The 24,521-nt window shown below is 42.0% G+C and overlaps 1 protein-coding gene across 1 annotated transcript; it reads right to left on the bottom strand.

Annotated features, from left to right (window-relative positions):
* Positions 1-492: 492 nt before the first annotated feature.
* On the bottom strand, positions 493-19,844 carry LOC310861641 (high mobility group protein HMG-I/HMG-Y-like). The gene is made up of 5 exons (XM_083769182.1): positions 19,760-19,844; positions 15,555-15,656; positions 10,947-11,033; positions 5,892-5,954; positions 493-3,376 (listed from the first exon to the last, which is right to left on the bottom strand). Exons 2-5 carry the CDS (start codon positions 15,636-15,638, stop codon positions 3,302-3,304), a joined length of 309 nt encoding a protein of 102 aa, XP_083625308.1. The 5' UTR covers positions 15,639-15,656; positions 19,760-19,844; the 3' UTR covers positions 493-3,301.
* Positions 19,845-24,521: the final 4,677 nt, after the last annotated feature.

A 24,521-nucleotide genomic window follows, 5' to 3' on the forward strand; every position in this document is an offset into this window, starting at 1 on the left:
TAGTCTGTTAAATATGTCCTGTTCTTAAGGCACGGTACTAGGATGATTTTATGACTCAGTACATTAAATATGTACTGTTTTTAAAGGCCTGGCACCAGGATGATTCTGACTCTGTACATAAAATATGTACCGTCCTTAAAAACCGTGCCTTTATGACTCATTACCAACAGGAACGCATTGAGAGATGCAGTCCATGAGCCTGACTGTACGAAACCACAGGTTGGTTTAAAAACAAACTTGTGATCCCTCTTTGACTGGAGTTAATTTTAGTGCATACACGGGCAACTGGCAGCCCAAATATCACATTTTTGTGTCACTGGCTAAAAGATTTCTAAGATTTGACAGACTACCATTGAAAGTTCAACCACCTAGTTTCCCCTGAGATATTTAAGCAGATAAAATATTAAGCTATTAGAGTAGATGAAGAGTTCAATCTAAACTAAAACGGCTATAAAAAAACAAAAATATGCGTATAAAAAAAACCCCAAGAAAGAGAATAAATTCTTGTCTTTATTGACGATTTTCCGGATACAAATTGTCATCATAGGGCACCATAGAAATATAGACATTGTACATTTGACATGTTTTTGACAGTGTACATTAAAACAAGTGATCCCGTCATATTCTTGAATTTACAGTTTTATGAATGAACGCATGAGACGATGGGCGGTTCGTGTAAAGAAAGGGCATCGCAATATTAAAATAGCCGCGCAATTATGAAAATAAACCACCATTAAATCAATAGTTCATTGTTTGAATTTGTTAACGTGGCGGGAAGGCGGAACCAATGACTGACTGATGGACAAAAAGAAAAAAAAGAAAACACGGAAAAGGAAAAAATAAAATAAACACACCCACAAGTGTCAAGTCACAAAGAAAAAACACATTTGTCCATGAAAATCCAAACCAACATTTTTTTCAGTGCACCAGAAAAGATTTATTTCTTTATTGAAGGATAAAAACACGACCTGCTAATTTTCTACCACAGTCAGCGAACAGTATAACATAAGCTGACAGGTTCATTTCCCTGACGTTGCTTCACACATTTTTAAAACTAATAGAAAAAGAAAAGCTGTAAAGCTGCGTGTGTGCATGTACACAAAAAGGGTCAAAAACAGAGCATTGGGAAGTGGAAACAAATGTAACACCTACTACGGGTACATTTGGTTCCACTGGTGCACTCAAGTGTCGGACCTCAAGGTCCATTTGGGTTCCCTCTCGAGTCCCCACACCCCACTTTGAAAACCACTTGTTACGCAACACACACTTTTACAGCCATTTTCTTTTTTCTTCAACAGAAAAACACACAGAACTATGTAGTATAATAAAGACCATGTACGTAATCAAGACAAAAACAATCCTAACCAGAGGTTATAAACATCCAACGCACAGAAACCAGTTTTTTTTTTCCATCTTTTTTTTTCATCTTAAACGGAACTATAATTGTAAAAAGTATATTTCATTTAAGCGATATTTCGTTGTGTGTGAGGTATTATGAAGGTTCAACCAGGCGCTGTGAATGGCCCCGACGGGTTGTTTGCAGTTTTTCCGGGTTTTGTTTTAACTGAGGTTGTAGCAGCGATTTTTATTAAGGTTTGTGAAAAAAAAGAAAAACTTAAAAAAAAAAAAAAAAAAACCCAGTAATTGGACTGTGACCAAGAAGAGTTCCCAGACAAAATTCAAAAGAAAATAAAAAAAGAAAAGTATTTTCCCCCCCTGGAGCGAAAGACAGCATACAACATTCTATGAGATCGGTTAAGAAAAAGCAATGGTAAGGATTTCGTTTAGCGGTGCAAACGTGACGACACAGAAGGAATAAAGCCCTAAAAAGAATAATACTCCCGCCCGGTTTATACTATAAGCCATTCAATTTGGGAAAGCATCGGCCATTTTAGACAGCGGCAAGCGTGCCAAACATGGCCGCTCTACCAGCCCACAACGCATCACAGACGCGACCCGCTGTGTGTGGGCTTGTAGGATCCGTAAGACCAAGCCTAAACCAGGCCGTCTGTGAAGACAGTGTTGACAATGTTTCCCTGATAAGAAAAAGAAAAAAAGATGCGCCACTGTTGCTCGCTTAAAGCACACTGGATGACTGCGTCGTGGTTCTCAAACTTGGGGGGGAATATATATATATATATATATATATATATATATATATATAAGTGTACAAATGGAATCTCAAAGTTGTGAGAGTGAGACACAGAGGCTGCCTTCTGTGCAACCAGACATATTGAGCATTGGACCCGCTGATTGAAATTGTACGCTTTCCGAGTTACAGAACCTGAACCGTCAAATCGCTTGAGGGAGGGGGAGGCAGTGGCGCAAATGGACCTTTACACTACAGGTCCATTTTGAACGCCATCAGGGTTAGGGCGGGGGGGGGTCCTTTAAACTAAAAGGTTCGAGAACCGCCTCCTCTAGAGAGCCAATAAGTGTACAGGGGGGGAGGTGGGGGAACGGGAGGGGCGGCAATGAAAAACGACTTGAAAGATTGAAGTTAGTTTTTAGACACATGGATATCATTTAAGTTTCCATCTATATATATATATATAATTAAAAAAAAACAGATACAACCTTTTATCCCCATTACCAAAAGAAATCCTGAAAATACTCCCCACCCATTATTTTAATAACAAATGTACGCATTGACGGGGTACAGATTCAAACCACTTCATACACGGGAGAAAACGTTATTCCAAGCCAAGTAAAATGTCACCAGTGTCCAGTAAAAAAATAACACGACGGCGAGAGATAGAAACGAAGGTCCAGCGTGATGCCCCTACCATCCCAAACATGGGTTATTCAAAACGAAGGAATATTATCAAGTAACGTTAAGCAGAGAGAGAGAGGGGAGGGGAAAGAATTACAATCCTACAAACCATCCTACAAACAAACCCAAGCTTTTTTTTTAGGGAACAAGAGAAAAAAAACAAGCAGATTGAGAGAGAGAGAAAAAAAAATAAGGTCCAGACTCCTTGTTTTAGGAGCGTTGTGTTTGTTTTCTTTTGTCCAGTATAAAAGACTAAATGGTAACGCAATTGAAACATGTATGTATGGAGAACAGAACCTGTTATTACCTGTCATTTAAGAATTATACAATTCTTCGATGAAACATGTTTGTTGTTGTTGAGCAGAGTCCATCGTTCTTCCTTTTCATTTGTGGCGCCCCCGTTGCTGCTGCTGCTGCTGCATGATGGTAGTAGTTTTGTAGAGGTGGCACCAAACTGCTGTTGCATGATGGTAGATGTAGTCTTGTAGAGGTGACAGGAATTCAGCATGTCAGTGAGGTAGGCGTTGTCTACTGCTCTTCCTCCTCCTCTTCCCCCTCTGCCTCCTCAGACGACTCCTGGGCGGCCTTCTCCTCTACCACCGGCTATGGGAAATTAAAACATTATATACAGGGCTGCACACAACTTTTTTGGTCTAGTACTCAGGAGTTTCTTGGTGCTCCTAAAATGCGGCGACCCGTCTCGCCGGATGGATAAAAGAGGGATGAATAACTTATAGCAAAACGATATTTATTGGATGAGTGGGGAGTCAATGGAGGGTATTGCAACTCTAGATTTAGCCCTAGAATGGCTCTTGTTGTAGATTCATCCCATTATTAAAAAAATCTAAATTTGCAAGACAACGTGTTGCGACACGTTGTGATAGCGTCAATGCTAGCGAGCTAAACTATAGCCATCCTTGCTCTAGAAAGCGCCAATGTTTCCAACTAGACCACCGGATAATCAGCAAAGACCTCCGAACATAGCGCTAATTGACCAAACCATGGAGAGCTCAGTAGAATAGGAGTTATTCAGCTTTTAGTCAGCCTGTATAATGGGAGGCTGTTGCGCAACCCGGTCTAGGATCGCCAAAGAAGGAAAGGCCGAGCCAAAATAATAATGAAAAAATAGAAATCAGCGATCCGGTTTGATATCAATAATGAAGCTTATCTGGCGGAGAATTCCGCCAAGAGCAAAAGGTTATTACATTCCTTATGGCAGAGTACTCCACCAAAAGTAGGGAGTGTGTTAAGTAAATGTACTTAGTTACTCTCCACCACTGAAAAAAGCAGATGTACAAGCTCAACAGCTGCGCAGCACAAAGTGTCTGCGAGGCAAAACCTCATCAAATGGTGGCCGGTGGCTCAAATGCTGAATAATTTAATTGGATATGAAAAAAGAAACTAGACAATACTAGACAGAAACGATACACCAGCCAAGGTTCAAGTTCCTCTACTAATGTCAAGAAGCCCCGTCCATATCTCACACATTGTCATAGCTGTAAATCCTCTGGTAGCATTTGAGGTCAGTTCCATTCCAGATGCTACTGACTCACTCACCACACCACCACTACTACTACCAACTTCAATACCGAGCCAAGTATATACTGTATCAACATGGACATGATTAGAATGCATCCTAAATGAAGTTTGCTAGTGTAATCTAACCCCTTCCTTCAGGGGAGGGAAACCCCCCTCCATTCAGCAGCAGGCAGAGTAGTGAGCCATCCTGTAACAAGTGAGGAGTGATTCACGCCAGTGCAGTGAGTCAGCCATGACGCATCCTCTGTTGCCAGGTTTTGCGAGAGAGAAAAACGAGCAACTAGGTCTGTCTGAAAACAACCTTATAAACCTGCGTGCATTGGATATTTGAAAACATACGGTCTTACATGCTCACAATGCGGTGCAATGCGAGCTTGTAGATCTGCCATTTTCAAACAAAATCTTGGAAGAACATGTGGAATATATCTTTTAAACGTCTTGCATGGGGGTTCTCTGGGATAACATATTCAGGTGGGGGTCTGCAGACAATTCATATTCATTTGGCTGGCCCTTAACATGAAAATGTTTAATACATTACACAGCAAAACCCAAAATAAGCAACTACACTTTGGAAACAAGCTCAAAATAATCAATTACACTTTAGAAACAATAAACTATCAATATATAAGCGACTTTACACAAAGTTGCTTATACACTTTCAAAAACCACACCCGGCCTGGGCCGGCTTAGTGGTCCAGGCACCTTGCCTGGTAATCCAGCATGACAGTGTGTCGCGGGTTCGTATCCTGATCCCGACAAACTTTGCTGTGTCAAGCCCAAAATAAACTACACTTTAGAATCCTAAAATGTGCAACTACACTTTAGAAATAAGCCCACCCAAAAACACAACCCTCAACTATCAATATTTACAAGCAACTTTACAGGGTGGAAAAAGCCAAAGGTTGCTTATAATAAGCAGACATGGCAACAGTGTTGGGTTTCCTCAAGCTCTCACTAACAAACCCCCCCCCCTCTCTCTCTCTCTCATTCATAAAAGCAGAGACCAGGGTAGTGGGGTAACTATGGGTCACTGTGTAAAGCAGAGACCAGGGTAGCAATAGGGTAGATAGACCCAGAGGTAACTATGGGTCACTGTGTGTGTCTAATGCGGTACAGCCTTATGGAGGAGGTTCATACAACTACATTTCCTGCTAACAGAAACAAACAGCTGGTTTGTTAAAGCCGTTTAGAACCGAGGTCGAGTCTACAAAACAGTTTTCTGAAAAACGCATGTTTCTATGTGCTCAAACCTAATCATGTCAAGGAGCCCCACAAGACGACGGGGCGGAAGACGAATGCCTTCCGGCCAAAACATGACGTCGGGGTGCCCCCGTTTCTTTTTTCAACCGGGCCCACCTGCGCGCTCGCCCCATCCCTTCCCACGCTCCGACACAGTAAGAACGCACCAAGAACAGTGCATTTCGAGTGCGTTTTACTAAGTCTAGAGTAGACGGTCTACTCTAAGACAAGTGGTGAGACTCAAGTAGTATAAAATATAAGCCATGTTGATGTATACAATCATCAACATGGCTCCTGAAGGAAGCATTGCATTGTGGGATCATCAACATGGATCGCGTACCTCCTTCTTGGGTCGTCCCCGGCGTTTTCCGCTGGCTGTGACGGGCGAGGCAGTCGTCGTTTTCTGGAAAACACGGAGATGGACTCAGTTAGAGGCCGACAAAGAATTTCACAAAATGATATTTTTTTAAACAGTCGGGTGAACCAACATCTTAATAAACCATATCAAAAAAGAAAAAAAAACATGAGTCAATCACATGCATCCAGATATGAAGCTGCAGCTTGCAGCCTGCAGAGGGCTCCAGTGAGATAGAAATGGGGGCATTGAGTTCATGGCTCTATTATCTGGAAGGACACTCTAGTTCTCTGCATGGACACCTGGTCAGACAGAGGCAGCTGGCAGTGCAGTGGCAGAAAAACTACTCACATTAAGTACTTGTTTGCACACATATACATACATGCACAGATACACATACATATACACATTCATATACATATTAGGGCTGGGACTCGATTACACATTTTAATCTAATTAGAAGCTTTGTAATGAATTAATCTCGTTTAATCGCATATCAATATTCAACCCGAGAACAGTGAGAAACCTTTTTTTTTCCAAAAGTTTTGGTATCCCAGTGAATTAAATGAATAGCGACTACGGGATTCCACTCATTTTCAACATTTTACTGTAATTAATATACCTTAGAGTTGTTGTGTGGATATAATATAAAAAGTCCCCCCCCCCCCATTCTGTGTTGCCTAGAACTGGAGGTTCAGTTCAGTTCAGTAACATGAAGTACATCTCAGTGACATCACAAAGATTTACTACATAATGTTACTGTTTTTTTCAGACCTCCAGTTCTAGGAAACACAAAATGGGGGGGGGACTATTTATTTCAGTTTTCCACACAACTCCATAGAAGAATGTTGAAAATGAGTGGCATTTCCCTTTAAGCAATACAACTCCTCCCCCCCCCCCCCAACAGATAAAGAATTGCAGCAAATGCCTATAAGGTGTCTTCAGTGTGTATATGAATACTCAAATGTGCTTTACATGGCGGGGCATGAGAAAACTAATAAAAACTACTTTATGAGGGGGGGAAACCTTAGAGTATATACTCTAAGGGGGAAACACTAAGACAAAGGAATAAAATAAACTGTGGAATGCACTTGCTGGGGAGTGCATGGGGTTGGGGCAGACCATTGTCTGACCACGGACTTCCACGCTTTCGGCTTCAGTATGTTTCGCATCGAGGACAGCTTGACAGCTTCGTGCTGTGCTGAAATCACTGCAACGGTGTACTGAGACATGTTAAGCTGAAGCAGCTAGCATGGAAGCCAACGTTGGTCATATGGCTTATGGATCCTTTCCCTCTGACATTGCACACAACCATGCTGCTATCCACGCGTCCATCCGATAGCTTTTAAATCTAAATGTCCCATCCATGCAGCAAAAGCGATATAAGCGGCTTTGTTGTTGTCTGACGGAGTTGTAGTGTAGAGTGGACTGCTGCTCACTCTATGCTGCTGCGGCGCAGGCGTGCCGCAGCCTATCCAGTACTACCAAGTGAGAAACGTTCCGCGGTGAAAAAAAAATGTGTTTTTTCTGTAGTTAATATCAATTAAGTCGCGGCCCTTATATACATACATACATCTCTATTTTACTTAACTCCATGGTCACTGAACTAAATACTGGACCCAATCATCAATCACCACAAGGCACACAATATTTCCAAGATATTCATACTAAAATGGCTTATTTTAAGAGACAAATCGGGAGAAAATCTACTTAGTTATCGACCTCTTTATCCCAGTCCGGAACAGTCTGTCTATACATCTGCAGTCTGACGGACGACACACAGAGGGCTCTGGCCCCATATGAGATTAATATTATAACGTGAAATTATTGGACATTAAAAGTGAAATAAAATGTGTTCCAATGCTTTATATAATATTCCATACCGTCTTAGACTCCTGGTTGATGGGGGCAGATTTGGGAAATGGGAATCATTACATTTGCCATATAATGCTCTCAGTGTTGTCAGCCTGGGAGAGGGAGGGTGGTGGGGAGGAGCAAAGCACGCCTGCTTTATGTACCATTTTGCCTCCAGTAGCTCCAACAGAGATCGACCATATTTATATTAAAAATATTTGCTAATAAATAAAACTAAGGTTTCCATATAATAGGTGTAGTGGAGTAAACATTTGCCTCTGAGATGTAGTGGGGTATAAGTCAACGTACTAAAAGTTGGAAATACTCCAGCTAAATAAAAATACCTCAAAATGTTACTTAAGCACAGTACTTGAGTAAACATATTTAGTTACTTTACACCAGAGGTTCCCAACCACCGGGACGTAATTTGTGAAAGTTCTGGGTGCCAAAGCTGAAGTATTGTTTTCAGTGTTAGAGGGCGCTTGTGAATGATCCTCGGTTGCTAGGAGACACTGAAACAGTGTTGATGTAATAGACTAAAATGACAAACTAAAACACCAACACTAAACCTAAATGGAAACTAAATGTAAACTAAGCTATATGACTAAATATATTAAATAAAAACTATGCTAAAATGTATGCTAAAAATAAATCTACAAGCTCACAATTTGTCACAGTGCGACGTGATTTTACACAAGTGTCAAATCTGCCATTAGGACGACATCAAGGCCCGCCAAAATACATTTGTCGACTAAATAAACTGTAGATTACTGAATAGTGTAATCTGATTCAGTAAAATTGATTTATTTCAGATTAGTTTTTCCCCCATGCTGTGCTTTTGGTCTCTTTTTGGGGGTTTTTCCTCTCCGTGTGAAAAGAGAGCCTTTGCCGATCTATAGCCGATCTACAAGCTCACAACACGTGGCAGTGTCTGTGCACGACATGCTTTCATATTGAATACGTGGCTGGTTTCTATGTCACTCAAAAGTGAGTGACATAGGTTGTGGCAAATGAGAACTCGATAACCAGTCTTAATTTTATGCCCAGCTTTTAGTGTATGTAAAACAAATGTTGTCCCAACAAAGATGGAGTTCTGTGATTTTTGTATTTCTTTCCAGTTTTCCATGTGTTTATGAGGTGAGAGTACTTCATTAGACCCCTTGGTGTGGTTGTTATGTGCAATGATGTCTTCCCTTTGTATTTAAAGATACTTCCTGGAGGCTGAAACCTTGACAGTCAAATTTGCCAATGAAAGAAAAAACTGTGATATAGTGACATCATAATATCATCCCTTCCCTCCCCCTTTAAAATACAACAGCTGTGGGTGTGGCTTCAGTTCAGGTGGATCACCATCCATCACCACCCAACAGGCATACTTGAACGGGTGGGTGTGTCCACATAAAGACGACATTTTAACAAATACTGTACTTTCTTTTTCATGTTTTAGGGTGGAAAGAAATCACGGCACACCATCTTTAAATGTCATCGACAATGAATGGACCATTTTGAATGTTTGTGTAAACAAACATTATGTAACTCAAACATTGAAGACGAAGGTGAGGACGCAAATTCTAATTGGCCGGAATGAGATGTATGATGATGTACGATGATAAGAGCACCCCTCACTTCACATGGGTGTGATTTTGTCTAAGACTAAATAAAATAATTAGATTTTCGATATTTAGTCGACTAAGACTAAACCATTTGTGAGGACTAAATAGAACTAAAACTAAATGGTGTGTTATTCGAGACTAAATTGGAATTTGCTGTCAAAATGAACAGAGAGAGAGAGAGAGAGACAGAATGGGAGACAGGGTTGGGGCGAGGGGAGAAATCAGCTGTTGCCATGGAGACGACAAGAAGAGAAGAACTAGGGCTGTGTGTTTGGAGTGGAGGGGGGTAGGTTCACACCGGGAGGCATGTGTTTTTTTTTCCCCTTCACATCTTTTGCCTATAAAGACATGGACAAACTAGGGATGCCAGTGTTGACATGGACAAACTAGGGACTCCAGTGTTGACAAGGCCAAACTAGGGACTCCAGTGTTGACATGGACAAACTAGGGACTCCAGTGTTGACATGGACAAACTAGGGACTCCAGTGTTGACATGGACAAACTAGGGACTCCAGTGTTGACAAGGCCAAACTAGGGACTCCAGTGTTGACATGGACAAACTAGGGACTCCAGTGTTGACATGGACAAACTAGGGACTCCAGTGTTGACATGGACAAACTAGGGACTCCAGTGTTGACAAGGCCAAACTAGGGACTCCAGTGTTGACATGGACAAACTAGGGACTCCAGTGTTGACATGGACAAACTAGGGACTCCAGTGTTGACATGGACAAACTAGGGACTCCAGTGTTGACATGGACAAACTAGGGACTCCAGTGTTGACATGGACAAACTAGGGACTCCAGTGTTGACATGGACAAACTAGGGACTCCAGTGTTGACATGGACAAACTAGGGACTCCAGTGTTGACAAGGCCAAACTAGGGACGCCAGTGTTGACATGGACAAACTAGGGACTCCAGTGTTGACATGGACAAACTAGGGACTCCAGTGTTGACATGGACAAACTAGGGACGCCAGTGTTGACATGGACAAACTAGGGACGCCAGTGTTGACAAGGCCAAACTAGGGACGCCAGTGTTGACATGGACAAACTAGGGACTCCAGTGTTGACAAGGCCAAACTAGGGACTCCAGTGTTGACAAGGCCAAACTAGGGATGCCAGTGTTGGCAAGGCCAAACTAGGGATGCCAGTCTTGACATGGCCAAACTCCAGCAAGCCTTCCTGCGTCCAAAACGGTTGAGAAGTGACAGAGTTACTATGTTGCAGCTTTCCGTGCTCGGACATACAGACGCAGACACACATAGCCACGTATTGGAGCGGAGGCACCGCTCAAAAACATACAGGTTAAGTAAGGGGGTAAGGAAGGGGCATGAGTGTTAAAAATAAAAATCACACTTGTGTGAACTGAGTGGTGCAACTCCCCTCTCTCTCATTAGCAGGCAACAGTGCAGCACTATCTCTCTGTTTCTGGCACAACAGCACCACTTTTGCCCCTACTGGTACTCATACATAGTCACATAGGTCAACACGGACATTGCTGTTCTTTGGAGTGGTTGCACCACTCAAAAACAAGACTGGTTAAGTAAGGGGGTATGATGGTAAAAACATACTTTGGCCTTCACCGCTCCGTGCCTCTTGTTTTTGGAGCCCTTCGGCCGACCTCTGGGCCTCTTCGCTGACGGGGAACCGCTGGGCTCCTGGAGAATAAAGTTAAGAGAAAACAGTCAATAACAAAAGAAAAGTACAGTTAAATAAATACACTTTTATTTTTTATTTTTTATTTTTTTTTAAGATATTTTTTTTGCGGCTTACGCCTTTTATTGATTTTTGAAGGGACAGACAGTAGGCTGACAGGAAACGGGAGAGAGATGGGGGGATGACATGCAGTAAAGGCCGTGTCGGGTCCGGGAGTCGAACCCGCGGCACACTGCGACTGGATTACCAGTCCGGTGCCCAGACCGTTACGCTACGGCCTGGGCCAATAAATACACTTTTTAAAGGGATATAGTTTTAAACCAAGCAGTGGATTTCCTATAGAGGGTATGCGCATGCATAAAGTGAATGGCAAAGCGAGTGGCAAAGTGAATTTAATGTCGTTTAACACCGTTTAATGCAATCAGATAGGACTTTTCTGTGTGGGTGTATGGGCTGTCAAGGACAGTAGATTTTCTCCCCCCAGGCAGTAGGCGCTTCCGCATAACTTCCGGGTATGATGATGTGTGCATACCCTCTATAGGAGTACCTGGCAATTTTAAAGACCTTTGAAGCATGAATCTAACCATTAAAGCATCCATGTTGGCTTATATTTTATTATTGGCTATACAAAAATAAGCTTGGGTAGCTGCCATTTTTGATTTATTTTTTAATTTGCGAATAATGTTCAAGAATCTTCTCTTCTGGGAGTCGCTGGCACAAATCCTTTTCAGATGGTGCCAAATCATACACGGCACACAGGAGGGAGGGAGTGCCATCCCAAGGTCAGTGCAACAGACACCCATGCAGCGCTACTTCAGGGCTGACAGGTGGCTAGCTAGCGGTGAAATAAGTACTGCATCTTCTTTTACTTAAGTAAAAGTACTGTCACTACTACCAAAAATGCAGGTCAATGGGCTCTTAATTTGCACACGCCATTTTGGAAGAAAGAAAAATTTCTTCTTTCTAATTACAGGCCACTTCTGAGTTCCTTCACAGGTGTTACAGACGATACTAATTAAGGCTCTGTTCCATTTAGTGTACAGTAGTAATTTCAAGGACCCCCATAACTCTGAAGTGTACAAATACCCTTTATGGGTTAATTTAGTTCCATGCGTGTACACTCAAGAGTTACACACCCGTACGGGGCCATTTGGAACCCACTCAAGGACACTTTGAGACCCTTAAAGAAAAGTCCTTAAACTGTCACTTCCCGTCATCTAGGGAACCCCCTAAACAAAAGGTCATGCGACATCGTATGCACAGCATACATAGACCTGCTGTAGGGACAATGTGCAGGCTGAATGCAGATGTCATGGTGGCAGAGACATTGAAAAGTGTGGTGGCTGCACACAGATGTCATGGCAGAGGACAATGAAGTATGGTGGCACTGGCTGCACGCAGATGGAGATGTCATGGCAGAGACAATGAAAAGTGTGGTGGCTGCACGCAGATGTCATGGCAGAGGATAATGAAGTGTGGTGTGGCTGCAGTGCACGCGGCTGTAGATGTCATGGCAGAGCTGCCTCTGGTTGCGTTCCAGATCATAGTAACATAGCTGCAATCGAACCGACCACGGAATTCAATCCTGAAGACCTAACAAGCTGGCTGACAGCTATCCGGGTGAATCACCCCAACTCAGTCCATTCAAGAAGAGGGGGGAGGAAGGGGGGGGGCTGACAGCTAGCTGGGTGACTCACCCCTACTCAGTCCATTCAGAGTAGAGGGGGGGAAGGGGGGGTTTACAACTAGTTGAATGAGTTCGGGTTACAGCTTCAATGCTGCCGTCTGACTCATAGGACCGAGGGTCAGAGGTCATATCATAATCAAAGTTCCTCTGCGCCGTCCAACGTCCGATTAAAACATGTCACGCCTACCAGAAGAATGCCCTTAGCACTTGCACTAGCTTTTTTGAGAACCACTGTTCAAAAACCTAATCTAAAATGCTTTCCTGGTTTAAAGTGGCTGTTTTTGTGCGTTAAATGGGGGCAGCTGTGGCCGAACGGTTTGCAGAGCAGTCTTGATATCGGAAGGTCGCTAGTTCATATCCCCGGACCGGCAAGTTAAAATTACCACCGCTGAAGTGCCCTTGAGCAAGGCATTGAACCCCTACCATGAAATGTTCTATGAGCAGGGCCTGGCTGTAAACAAGTTCTTGAGCTTAGTCCAGATACCCTGGGTAAACATAGTAACTTTGCTTTAACTGAACTCATGCTAAATCACTTTAATTAATATATATATTAGGGGTGCCCGATTATGAAATTATGACCGATTTGCTTCATTTTATAGACGCATCTTTTGAAGTTCTGTTGTATTATATTGCTAGTCTGGCCAATCAATTCAAATACTGACATCTTGATTTTACAGCCACGTGGTGCAGTGTGTTAAAAGTTAAAAACCCCAGAGGAAGACACTTATAGGCCTTCAATAGTACATTATGCACCTTGCATACGGTTGCAAGTGAGAACAAAAGTAAATTACAAGAGAGACAATCCATTGGTTTGGCAACTAAAATTGGTTATAGGATAGGTGGGCAGAGGGCACTAGGGGCATCTGGGTACCTCGACGTTTGGCTAATTTGTCCAAAATATTACAAAATATTTGAAAAGTGGTCTTAACCCATTCTGACCTGAGATCAGATTCATACGAGGTTTCCACTGGACACACACTGGTCTGATTAACCCATTCTGACCTGAGATCAGATTCTAAAAAATGTCAGTCGTTCTTCGATTTTTTCAAAAATAGCAGACCTACAAGCTCGTATGAGCTTGTAGATCTGCTATTTTTCAATAGCTAAAGCATAACATGATGCCAACACCAAAATGGGTTCCCGTTCAGAATGGGTTAAGTAATGGAAATGTTAACGTGCATGGTACATTATCAGACTTAATTTGATCCTTCAATATTTATATATATACACACATACATATAGTTGAACGCAAATCAGACATACAGCGGTGTTTTCAAGCACTACAATCATGTACAATGAGTCACAGAAGAGAGCTAGCCGCATACACAGCATTTAACATTAGAACAACGTCAAATGGAAAAATGAAATGGAAAAAAAACAGTAACATTATGAAGTACATTTTTGTGATGTCACTGAGATGTACTTCATAATGTTACTGATTTTTTTTCAGACCTCCAGTTCTAGGCAACACAGAATGGGGGGGACTTTCTTATTATATCCACACAACAACTCTAAGGTATATTAATGACAGTAAAATGTTGAAAATGAGTGGAATCCCGTAGTCACTATTCACTGGGATACCAAAAACATTTGAAAAAAAAAGGTTTCTCACTGTTCTCGGGTTAAATATTGATATGCGATTAATCGAGATTAATTAACTACAAAGCCTCTGATTAATTAGATTTTTTTTTTAATCGAGTCCCAGCTCTAGTACTGTTACATTACCACTCAACGTAATGCCACGGAGGCTGTACAAGATCTCCACAAAAGTTCAGTAGTTTCCTCATGCAGATCGGCTACTTTCGCCGTTTGATAACTTTGATTTGTCCTAATGTTGGTCCTAATAACACTTATCACTGCTAGACCAGGGCAGGCTGAAGCAGGGCTGCTTGTCGTGCACGGTGATTGAGCCCTGAGCAGCGCGCATGCAACTAGAGGAGTTGACACACACACACACGAGAACACAGGCGTTTGCTCGTTATTCATTAAGTTGCGGAGCCACAGAAAAAATATTATTACGATGATCGGATTGGCACTTTGTTGGTTCTTCACTTTGTTCGTAGTTAACATAAGTAACCCATAACTAAATGCATTTGAAGTTAAATAAATATGATTGTTACATTTCAGGTTTCCAATAAAAAAATAGCCGATCTACAAGCTCAAAACGCAACACAGTGCGATGTGTTTTGAACTTGTAGACCTGCCTTTTTTTATACTTGATACAACAGTATATGCAATGTGGCCCTCTGGATGAGTGTGGAACTATAGTGGCCCTCTGGATGAGTGTGGAACTATAGTGGCCCTCTGGATGAGTGTGGAACTATAGTGGCCCTCTGGATGAGTGTGGAACTATAGTGGCCCTCTGGATGAGTGTGGAACTATAGTGGCCCTCTGGATGAGTGTGGAACTATAGTGGCCCTCTCCATCACCAAAAGTTGCCCACCCCTGGTCTACTCGGTCCTATAACCTGTATCCGTCCCATGTTTTTCCTGTCTACTGTGTTGCCACTGTGAGTGTTGGACCCATAAGGGTCCATTTGGTTTGTGTTTCAATATTTTCATTAAACAATAAACACTAAACAATCATTTTACTCAGCGGTCGTCCTGGGACCACCAGTTGTCCTTGAGGAGGTTCCAGGTGGTCCACAGCTAAAGTTACAGTTGGTAACCATATCTCTATTAAATGCCCATAAACATATGGACAATTATAGTACATCCAACGGCATTTAAAGCAATTAAACAAATGAGTATTAATGCAATATGTTTAAAGCACATAAATGAATATATCTATTTAAAGGCCGTAAATATATTAACATGAATTGAACATGGACACTTACTACTTCAGCCTTTTCCTCTGGGTTCTTGCGGGGTCTACCGCGGCCCCTCTTCTCCTCCCCTTCTGATGCTTCCTTTCCGCTCATGTTCTCTCTATGTTCGATCTGACAAAACATAAAAAATATATATATAATAATTTCATCATATTAGACAGGAACAGCACAGCATGGGAGGGCACACAAGGACACACAGTCACTCACAGTAGGTAGCTGGGTTCACCTCAGTATAATCCGTGAAATAGTTCCACTACTACCGCGTGTGTGTGTGATAGGAACTTAAATGTTTACATAACCACGTGAACCCTCTCATCCCTGTTCTTGGGGGGACACTAGCCGATCTACAAGCTCACGAGTAGTTGAGCTTGCTTGTAGATTGGCTATTTTTGGCAGAGGTTTTGGTTTACAGGGTGGGAAAGAGCAGACCAAGTACGACCGTGCCAAGAAGTATTGAGGCTTTCGTGAGTGGTTGAATGTCTGAAAACACAAAGTTTGAAGTCCTCCTGGGCTACTGTTTAAGTCTCATCAGTAGTTCTCAACCAGTGGTCCTTGGAGACCACACTCTCAAGGGTTAAATAAATGGTACACATCTGCATTAATTTACAAGAGGATTACACAATGAGTTAACGTAGAAGAATTGGTATTTTGATCAACGTTTGCCTTTCATCTCTCCTAATGGTACCATCATCAATACAGCATGGAATTGTGGACAGAATCTTATCCAACAACAAAGCGTATTCCAAGTCTCGAGTCGGAGAGGGTAAATCACATCAAATGGTGGTCCGTGGCTCAAAATGTTGAATATTGGACTGTCCTTCATATGAAAAAGGTTGAAAACCACTGTGCTAAAATAAACTCCATTAAACTGGTCTAGTTAAAAGATAAGGATCATGTTGATGTTTTTGTATTGTCTTGGTGTTATGTGCTCCGTTTTATTTTTGATGTGGGTGTTGAACAGACTGAAGACCCAAATCTACAAATTAACTAAACTTTTCAAATAATTCTAGTGGAGTGGCTATTTGCCTCTGGAGATGTAGTGAAGTAGAAGTAAAAGTAGCCTACTGAAAAACTGGAAATACTCCAGTAATACCTCAAAATTGTACTCAAGTACAGTATTTGAGAGTAAATGTACATGGTTACGCCACTGAGGATGCATGCATTCATCCACAATAGCAGAAGCAGTCTCCCCCAATCTCATCCACCAAGGACCCCTGGGGTACCCGGCCCAGCCCCAGACCCCCCATACATCAAGGTCCCCAGCCTAGGACCCCACTAATGGAGGGGGAACCACCACAGAGTCTGCACTACCTAGCAGCAGCAGTGTGCATTGTACTAGTAGTTTAGCATTGGCGTTAGCATCGTAGCATTGCATTGTACTAGTTTAGCATTAGTATGTTAGCATGCTGTAGCTGGGCCCTGCGAGTCTGCGACCCCAATAAAACGCGGCACATATCTCTCCCCCCCCCCCCCCCCCCGCTCTAAAACTAAACTATATAAACAGAACTAAGCTACAAAAAATATATATATAATCGCAGCAAACAACAATCTACAATATATCCAAGCTTATAATAATATATGTACTGCGTGGAAGGTTATATTTGTGTGGCCAAGTACGTGGTTCGATTCTCAAATTAGCTTTAATAAAATAGAATAAAAATAATCCGGGAATAAAAATCGGTCGTTGTGGACCGTGGCTGCAAGCAGTGAGAGCATGCATTGCAGCCAGGGTGCGTGCATTAAAACACATTACAATGACTCTGCTGTGTGTGTGTGTGTGTGTCTGCTAGAAAGCCGGGGGAAAGGGCAGATCTACAAGCTCACAAGGGCTTATAGATCTGCCTTCCCCCCCTGCTACAGCTCGAGCCGCCATGGAAGCCACAATATAACACACACACGATAACATGACCGACTGACTGTCATGGCGGAGCTTCAACCTGGGCTTTTTTTCTTGCACTGCGTTCCATTCAACAACCCCGTACGTCCGCATAAACGTTCACATTTCAAATATAAAGTGCTTATCCCAAAGGCCACGGATGGTGCTCCCCTGGCGGGTACAAGTACCCGTGTTTGCAGCATTGTGCGATAAAAAAAAAAGCATTTGAATCCGATCGGTGGCCATTATTTATGTCATCAGTTTGGTTCGCCATTATGCTTTCAACTAACTACGCGCCCCTTATCGGTCGGGAATGTGTACTGCACTCTTAATACATTATAACTTTATGAGGAAATGAGCCAGCGATCGAATTAAAATGCATTTCGTTATTGAATACGGAAGATATGGGTACTTATAACCGCCCGAGGACTTACGTGGCCCGTGGCCCTGGGGTTAAGCACTTTACATTTGAAATATTAACGTTTGTGTAGCTGTACGGGTTGTAAATGTTAGAAGTGCAAACAAAAAGGGTCGAAGTTCCGCCGTGACGAGCGGGCGCATCGAGCGTCGTGTGCTCCATGGCGGCGTCCTCCTCCTCCTGAGACACAAACAAGCCTTTAAATCACTCCATTTAAACGTCTACTCTAAAAACCACATAAATCGCCGTAGTTTGCGGTCGACGTTAAGCCTGGCGACGCGAAAAGGCAGTTAGTAACGTGCATGAACCGACTAAAAAAAATATAGAATTTATAACACGATTAAAGAAAACCCTGAGATTAAATTAGCCTACATTAAATACCGTGTGGAGCTCGAGCGCCGCTTGCAGCCGCCCGCCTTTTAACAGTGTGGATTTTCCCCATTTCCATTCCTTCTTAAAAAAGCAACAAATACACGTTTTATAATTATCCTGTACGTGTTTTATTAATGTTTTAAATCTTACCTTCTTGTTTTAATAATCTCCGCCACCCCACCGAAAGATTAGAAGCTTCTACCAAGCGAGGAGAAGACAGGCAAGGAAACACGACGGAAATATAATGATGATAAAATAGTAATGCTGTTGGTGGTTCGTTGTTTGAGTACCCCAGTGTTGCCAGATGGCGCGTGAGAGAAACAAGCAACCGGTTATATGAAACCACAAGCCCCCCCAAAATAAGCTTTTTGGAAATAGCAGAGCTACAAGCTTACAGCTTTGATTGATTGAATACGTTATTGGCAGAAATGTAATCAGTACAGGGTACAGTCAAACACACGTCCAATGGCATCACCGAAAAAGTATTTGCGGTCTTGTTTCCATTCTGGAAAGCTGCTACTTTAAACACAAGTCCTGGAAGATATATATATATATATATATATATATATATATATATATATATATATATATATATATATATATATATATATATATATATATATATATTTAGTTTTTGTAAAAAATGTGGAATATATTTGTAAACATTTTTAACAACCCAAATCTTATGAGAGTCCCTGGCATGCAATGTGTTCAGATGGGGGTCCGCAGACATTTTTTGTTTTTTTAGGGGGCTCTCATTGACACACTGGTTTAAACAACATTGGGAAACAACAAGCCAATTTACAAGCAACTAAACAGGGGGAATAAAACAAGCTCAAAGTCGCTTATAATAAGCGGACATGGCAACACTGTGTTTGACCCTCCGGTTCTGCCCGGTTTGAAAAGTCTCTCCTCCACAACTAGCCTACACACTGCTGTGTGAAATTGAATGTAACAAACACAGCCCATTTAAATGTACATGCAGTGCACCTTTAAATAACAGAAATACATTTCAGTTAAAACATCATAATAATTATAATGAAATATAGGCCTATATATATGTATATATAAAAAGTCTCGCACCAGCGTGAATGTAACACAGCAACAACCCGACCTTTAGCATGAGACACATTCACACTCGTTTTAGTTAAATAATAATAATGCAAATAATAATAGTTATAATAAAATATATATTTATTAGTCTCTCCTCTTTAACTATACTGTGACTGACTAGTGAGTGTGTGAATGTAACACGAACACACTCAACACAGCAACACGCCCCTTTAAATGTGCACGCACCTAGCCACACATTCACACGCATTAGAGTAAAATAATTATTGTCATAATAAATGTATATATTATTAAGTGTCTCCCTTTTGATTACACACATGTGAATGTTAAACACACACCCGCGCACACACACACACACACACACACACACACTCGCAGCCACCCCTTTAAACATACAGATTTAAAAAGACACGCACATTTCACTTAAAAAATATATTTAAAAAATAAAAATAAAAATGTTATATATATTTATTTTACCTTCTCCTCTGAATGAAAATCCTCTGTCTCGTTCGTCGTGTAAACACAGCACGTGTAGTTTCTATTCTTTTCTTGTTGCAGAATGCAGAATAAAGGGAGGAAAAAAAGGGCGCCAGGCTGCAGGAGGTTTTTTAATGGACCCGCCCCCCGGTGGAGAGCCCCGCCCTGCCATATCTACAAGAAGTGGAGAGAGGAGGAGGGGGCGGAGTTGTGTGTCCCGCCCTGGTCCCACCTTCACTGGAAGAAGAGAGAGGGAGATTTTTTTAAGCCAATAAATGGACCACCAACAGACCCCCCCCCCCCCCCAAACCGCATCGTTGTTGTTTTTTTGTTTTTGTTCTTCTTATATTGTTTGCCCTCCAGAAAAAGTAGGCTACTTGTAGGCTACTATTTTATTTGTATTCTTTATACTCAAGTGAAGTATCAATACTGCAATGTAGAAATACTTAGTTACAGGTAGGCCTAAAAGTCTGGAATTCAAAATTGACTTGAGTAAAAGTAAATTTATATAGAGCTTTTATCCAAAGCACTTTACATGCATGGACACAGTGACTCATTAATACACCGATGTCGGAGGAAATCATGCAAGGCACCAACCTGCACATTGGGAGAAATTAGGGGTTCAGCGTCTTGCTCAAGGACACTTTTTTATGTTTTTGTGTGTGACGTCATCGGTTATTCCATCCAGGTCCCCGGCCTAGCACCGATCGAAAAAACTCTTTGCATTGGAATTGAGCTCAGATTGAGTTGATCATACAAAACATCTATATTTTTGGAGCTCAATAAAACAATCACACCTGTGTGAATTGAGTGGTGCAACTCCGTGGGGGCGATAGCAGGCCAGGCGAACAGACAATGGTCGAAAAGTGGGCGGAGCAATGTTGCCCGAAAATATCAAAATAATTCATAATTTGGGCGATAACGGGCGATTTGGCGATGTGTCGGCCGATGCTCGCCCGCTGTTAAAACGTACAGTACTGTAACAGTACATTTTAACAGTGGGAGATCTTAGAGACCAATGGCAAGCGTCGCTTGAATTTCATTGGCTATCGCCCACTATCGCCGGGCGACATCGCAAAAAGGTGAATTATTTTTATCTTTTCGGCCAACGTTCCTCCGCCCATTTTTTCGACCATCGCCTGTTCGCCAGTATAGTTGCCGGGTCCCATTGACAAATAATGCACTTAATTCCAGAAAATTCGTTGTTAAAACGTACTGTAAGTGCCAAGCAGGGAGGCATTGGGTCCCATTTTACAGTCTTTGATATGTGTGTGTGTGTGTGTGTGTGTGTTCACACCTCCATGCCACCCACTGCTTCTAGTGTCTGTCATGGAAATTAACTGGTCCTATCTCTCTGAATAACACACACACACACACACACACACACACACACACACACACACACACACACACACACACACACGCACACACCTACAAGCTATTACCATTTGGCCAATGTTTGACCAGTTTTTATATTAGTTGATTACTTTTGATGTAGTAGCGAGTAGCCTAATGGTCTTTTTTTTGTATGAAAAGGTCTTAAAAGTCCTACAATTGTCACTTCACAGTCATTCATTTGGAGTCACATGCAGAGATATAAAACAATGGTTAAACTAATCTATAACATTGATACGTTTACGTGTATTAAGGTCCCAGATAGATATAAAACAACTGTAATAAATCACAGGTCTTTCATCTATGGCCTAGCTAATACAGTATGCATCTCAAACAGGGTCTGGACTGTCTGGGGGTCCTTGACATTCCAGACTCTGCTCTCCACTCCCGAGTCCGTCCCCCCCCCCCCCCCCTAACACACACACTCTAAACCATGTTTTCCCAACGATACAAATACAGTGTTTTATATGCAGTGAATATATGAAAGCAGTAATGCAGGGGTATATCCACGTTTTGCTTTTGCATTGTAAACATATATGCTTTATCATGCCAATAAAGCCATGCTTTGAATTGAATTGAATGAATGGAAGGAGTAGTATTTTCTTTTTTTCTCCTTTTTTTTTGTCAATGAATCCGATGTTTTGCTGAGCAGCAGCATGCCTCTCCCCTGGTATTCCCCCCTCCCCCCCTGGTATTCCCCCCTCCCCCCTGGTATTCCCCCCTCCCCCCTCCAGGCCCTTGCCCCCCCCCCCCCGTTCTTCTCACTTAATTCACTTCCTTCCTGCTTCCACTACTTCCTGCCCACCCATCCCCCACCCCACCCTGCCCCCTCCTCTTCATTATAGATAGGACATAGGCCTACGTCACGTGGGCAACTGGCGGCCCCCATGCATGCCATGCCTTCACTTCAATGCGGCCCGCAGGTTAATATCGGAATACTGATATTGATTTCAGCTGTTACAATTCCAAAGTTAATCCAAACATGATTGAAAACATAACCAGTTTACAGACTATAGCATTGAAATGTTGTCTTTTCTTTTATGTCCAACATATTTGGATTTAAGTTCACATCGTTAACACAATTATAACTAAATGCATTTGAAATTAAATGAATACATTTTACTTTTCACGATTCCAATCAAAAAATAATTCAGGATTCCAGTTCAAGATCGGCTATTTTTGCTACTTTTGTGTGACATACTAGAATAACGAAGTAGTTCAAGTTAATAACTAGGCCTAAACGCATTTTAGGATTTTCAGGATTCCAATTCGAATCTGGTACGGATCGGATGTCCCTGGTAGAAGTATGTTTTTAGGGGTCCGACAGCAACATTTGATTTAGTTTTAATAGTCTTCTGAAATGCTTTAGTTTTACGTACGATTTTAGTCGACTAAATCTACAGTTGATTTAGTTGACTAAAATTAATTTTGACTGGCAGGGTGGAAGTGTGCTGCAAATAGCAGATCTACAAGCAGCGTGACACGGTGTGAGCTTGTAGATCGGCTATTTTCAGAGCATGACTTGTCTTCTAGTTCTACTGGATCTCTTCTCCACTAGTACCTGCCTAACATTTTAGTCTAGTTTGTATTTGTTGACAAAATTCAAATTGTCAGTATATACAGTCTTAGATTTAGTCATCATAGCTTAATTTTTTATTTAGTTTTTATGTAGTTCGCACATTTTTCGTCATAGTTTTAGACAAAATCAACACTCCTTGACAGGTAACCCAAAGTCGCTTATAGTAAGCAGACATGGCAACACTGCCTTCAGTGTGAGGTGAGCATTAACGCTGTGCTGTCTGACTGACTGACACCGCCTAACTGGTCCCACCTGCAGAACAACATAGAAACTGTAACAGCCTTACTGTAAAATCAAACAGAAAATTATTAACAAATTATTTTTCTGCAGGGGAAAAAAAAAGAGTAAAAAACAGGCATTTGTTCAAAACGGGCCAATCCTGTAAAGCAATCTTAGCCAATCGGGATGGTATATATGGGAAATCGGAGAGATCAGTGTTGATCACATGACTATAGAGATAGTGTGTACCGATTTGCATGATGTATGGATAAAATATGTACAGGCCGTTCTGAAAAAATTGGGTCAGAGGTTTGTCGTTGGCATCCACAGTTTTGCATCGACCAGGCCAACGGTGTCGGAGATTAGCTATACACAGACGGACAGACACACGGACGGCCCCATGCATTCTGCCTGGTGGAGACAATAATCATTTACACTTTAGAAACAAGGACCCAAAAAACGCAACCCGCAACCACTTATAACAAGCAGACATGGCAACACTGAAAACGGCTCAACATGGAGACTGAATACTATAGAGCTTCGCAGTCCGGCCCCCTTTCATGACGACGACAGGCCCAGGAAATAATTCCCCATTCATTTTTCCCATAGACATTTAAAGCCTCGAACAAAGCCAACTCGGATCGTGACAAATCATGACAACAGTTTTTGAGCTGAACAAATTAGAAAGAAGAAAATAACACTTTTTGAAAAACGTTTGTTTTTCAAAAAGTGTACAGTATTTGTTAAAATGTCGTTTTTATGTGGGCACCCCCACCAGTTCATTAAGTATGCCTGGTTTGCCTGGTGGGTGGTGATGGGTGGTGATCCATCTGAACTTGAGCCACACCCACAGCTGTAGTTGTATGATAAAGGGGGAGGGGTTAGGGGAGGGGCTGATAATGTAATGTCACTATATTACTGTTTTTTTCATTGGCACGTTTGACTGTCAAGGGTTCATCCTCCAGGAAGAAACCCTAAATACAAAGGGAAGACATCATTGTACATAAAAACGACTCCAGGGTGTCTAATGAAGTACTGTCACCTCATAGACGCATGAAAAACTGGAAAAATAAAAAAATTGTGGCACTCCATCTTTAAATAAAAATGCATGGGGAATTATTTCCTGGGCCTGTCATTGTCATGAAAGGGGGCGGGACTGCGACGCTCTATAAACCACCAGGGGTGTGTGTGTGTGTGTGTGTGCGTGCGTGTGTGCACGTGTGTGTGTGTGTGTCTGTGTGTGTCTGTGTGTGTGTGCATGTGTGTGTGTGGAGTCTGGACAAGATGAGCATATGGAGAAGGAAAAAAAAAGAGGGGGGGGGGGCAGTGGGGGAGGGGTGGACATGTTTGAAGTGACCCTAGAGAGAGAGAGGCACGCACACACACACACACACACACACACACACACACACACACACACACACACACACACACACACACACACACACACACACCACACACACACACACACACACACACACACACACACACACACACACACACATTATTTACCTTTTTTGGATAATTACCGTACTTTAACATTTGACTCGACTAATAATATTACAGTTA

This window comes from Protomyctophum parallelum, assembly GCF_964188405.1.
Source record: "Protomyctophum parallelum genome assembly, chromosome: 7".
Taxonomy (NCBI): domain Eukaryota; kingdom Metazoa; phylum Chordata; class Actinopteri; order Myctophiformes; family Myctophidae; genus Protomyctophum; species Protomyctophum parallelum.

Excerpts from the sequence above, each read along its gene's own strand:
- LOC310861641 (XM_083769182.1), bottom strand. The coding sequence starts at position 15,638 with ATGAGCGGAAAGGAAGCATCAGAAGGGGAGGAGAAGAGGGGCCGCGGT. Across the intron at positions 11,034-15,554 it reads CAGAGGAAAAGGCTGAAGTA|GAGCCCAGCGGTTCCCCGTC; the intron begins GTAAGTGTCCAT and ends TTTATTCTCCAG. Across the intron at positions 3,377-5,891 it reads GGGGACGACCCAAGAAGGAG|CCGGTGGTAGAGGAGAAGGC; the intron begins GTACGCGATCCA and ends AATTTCCCATAG.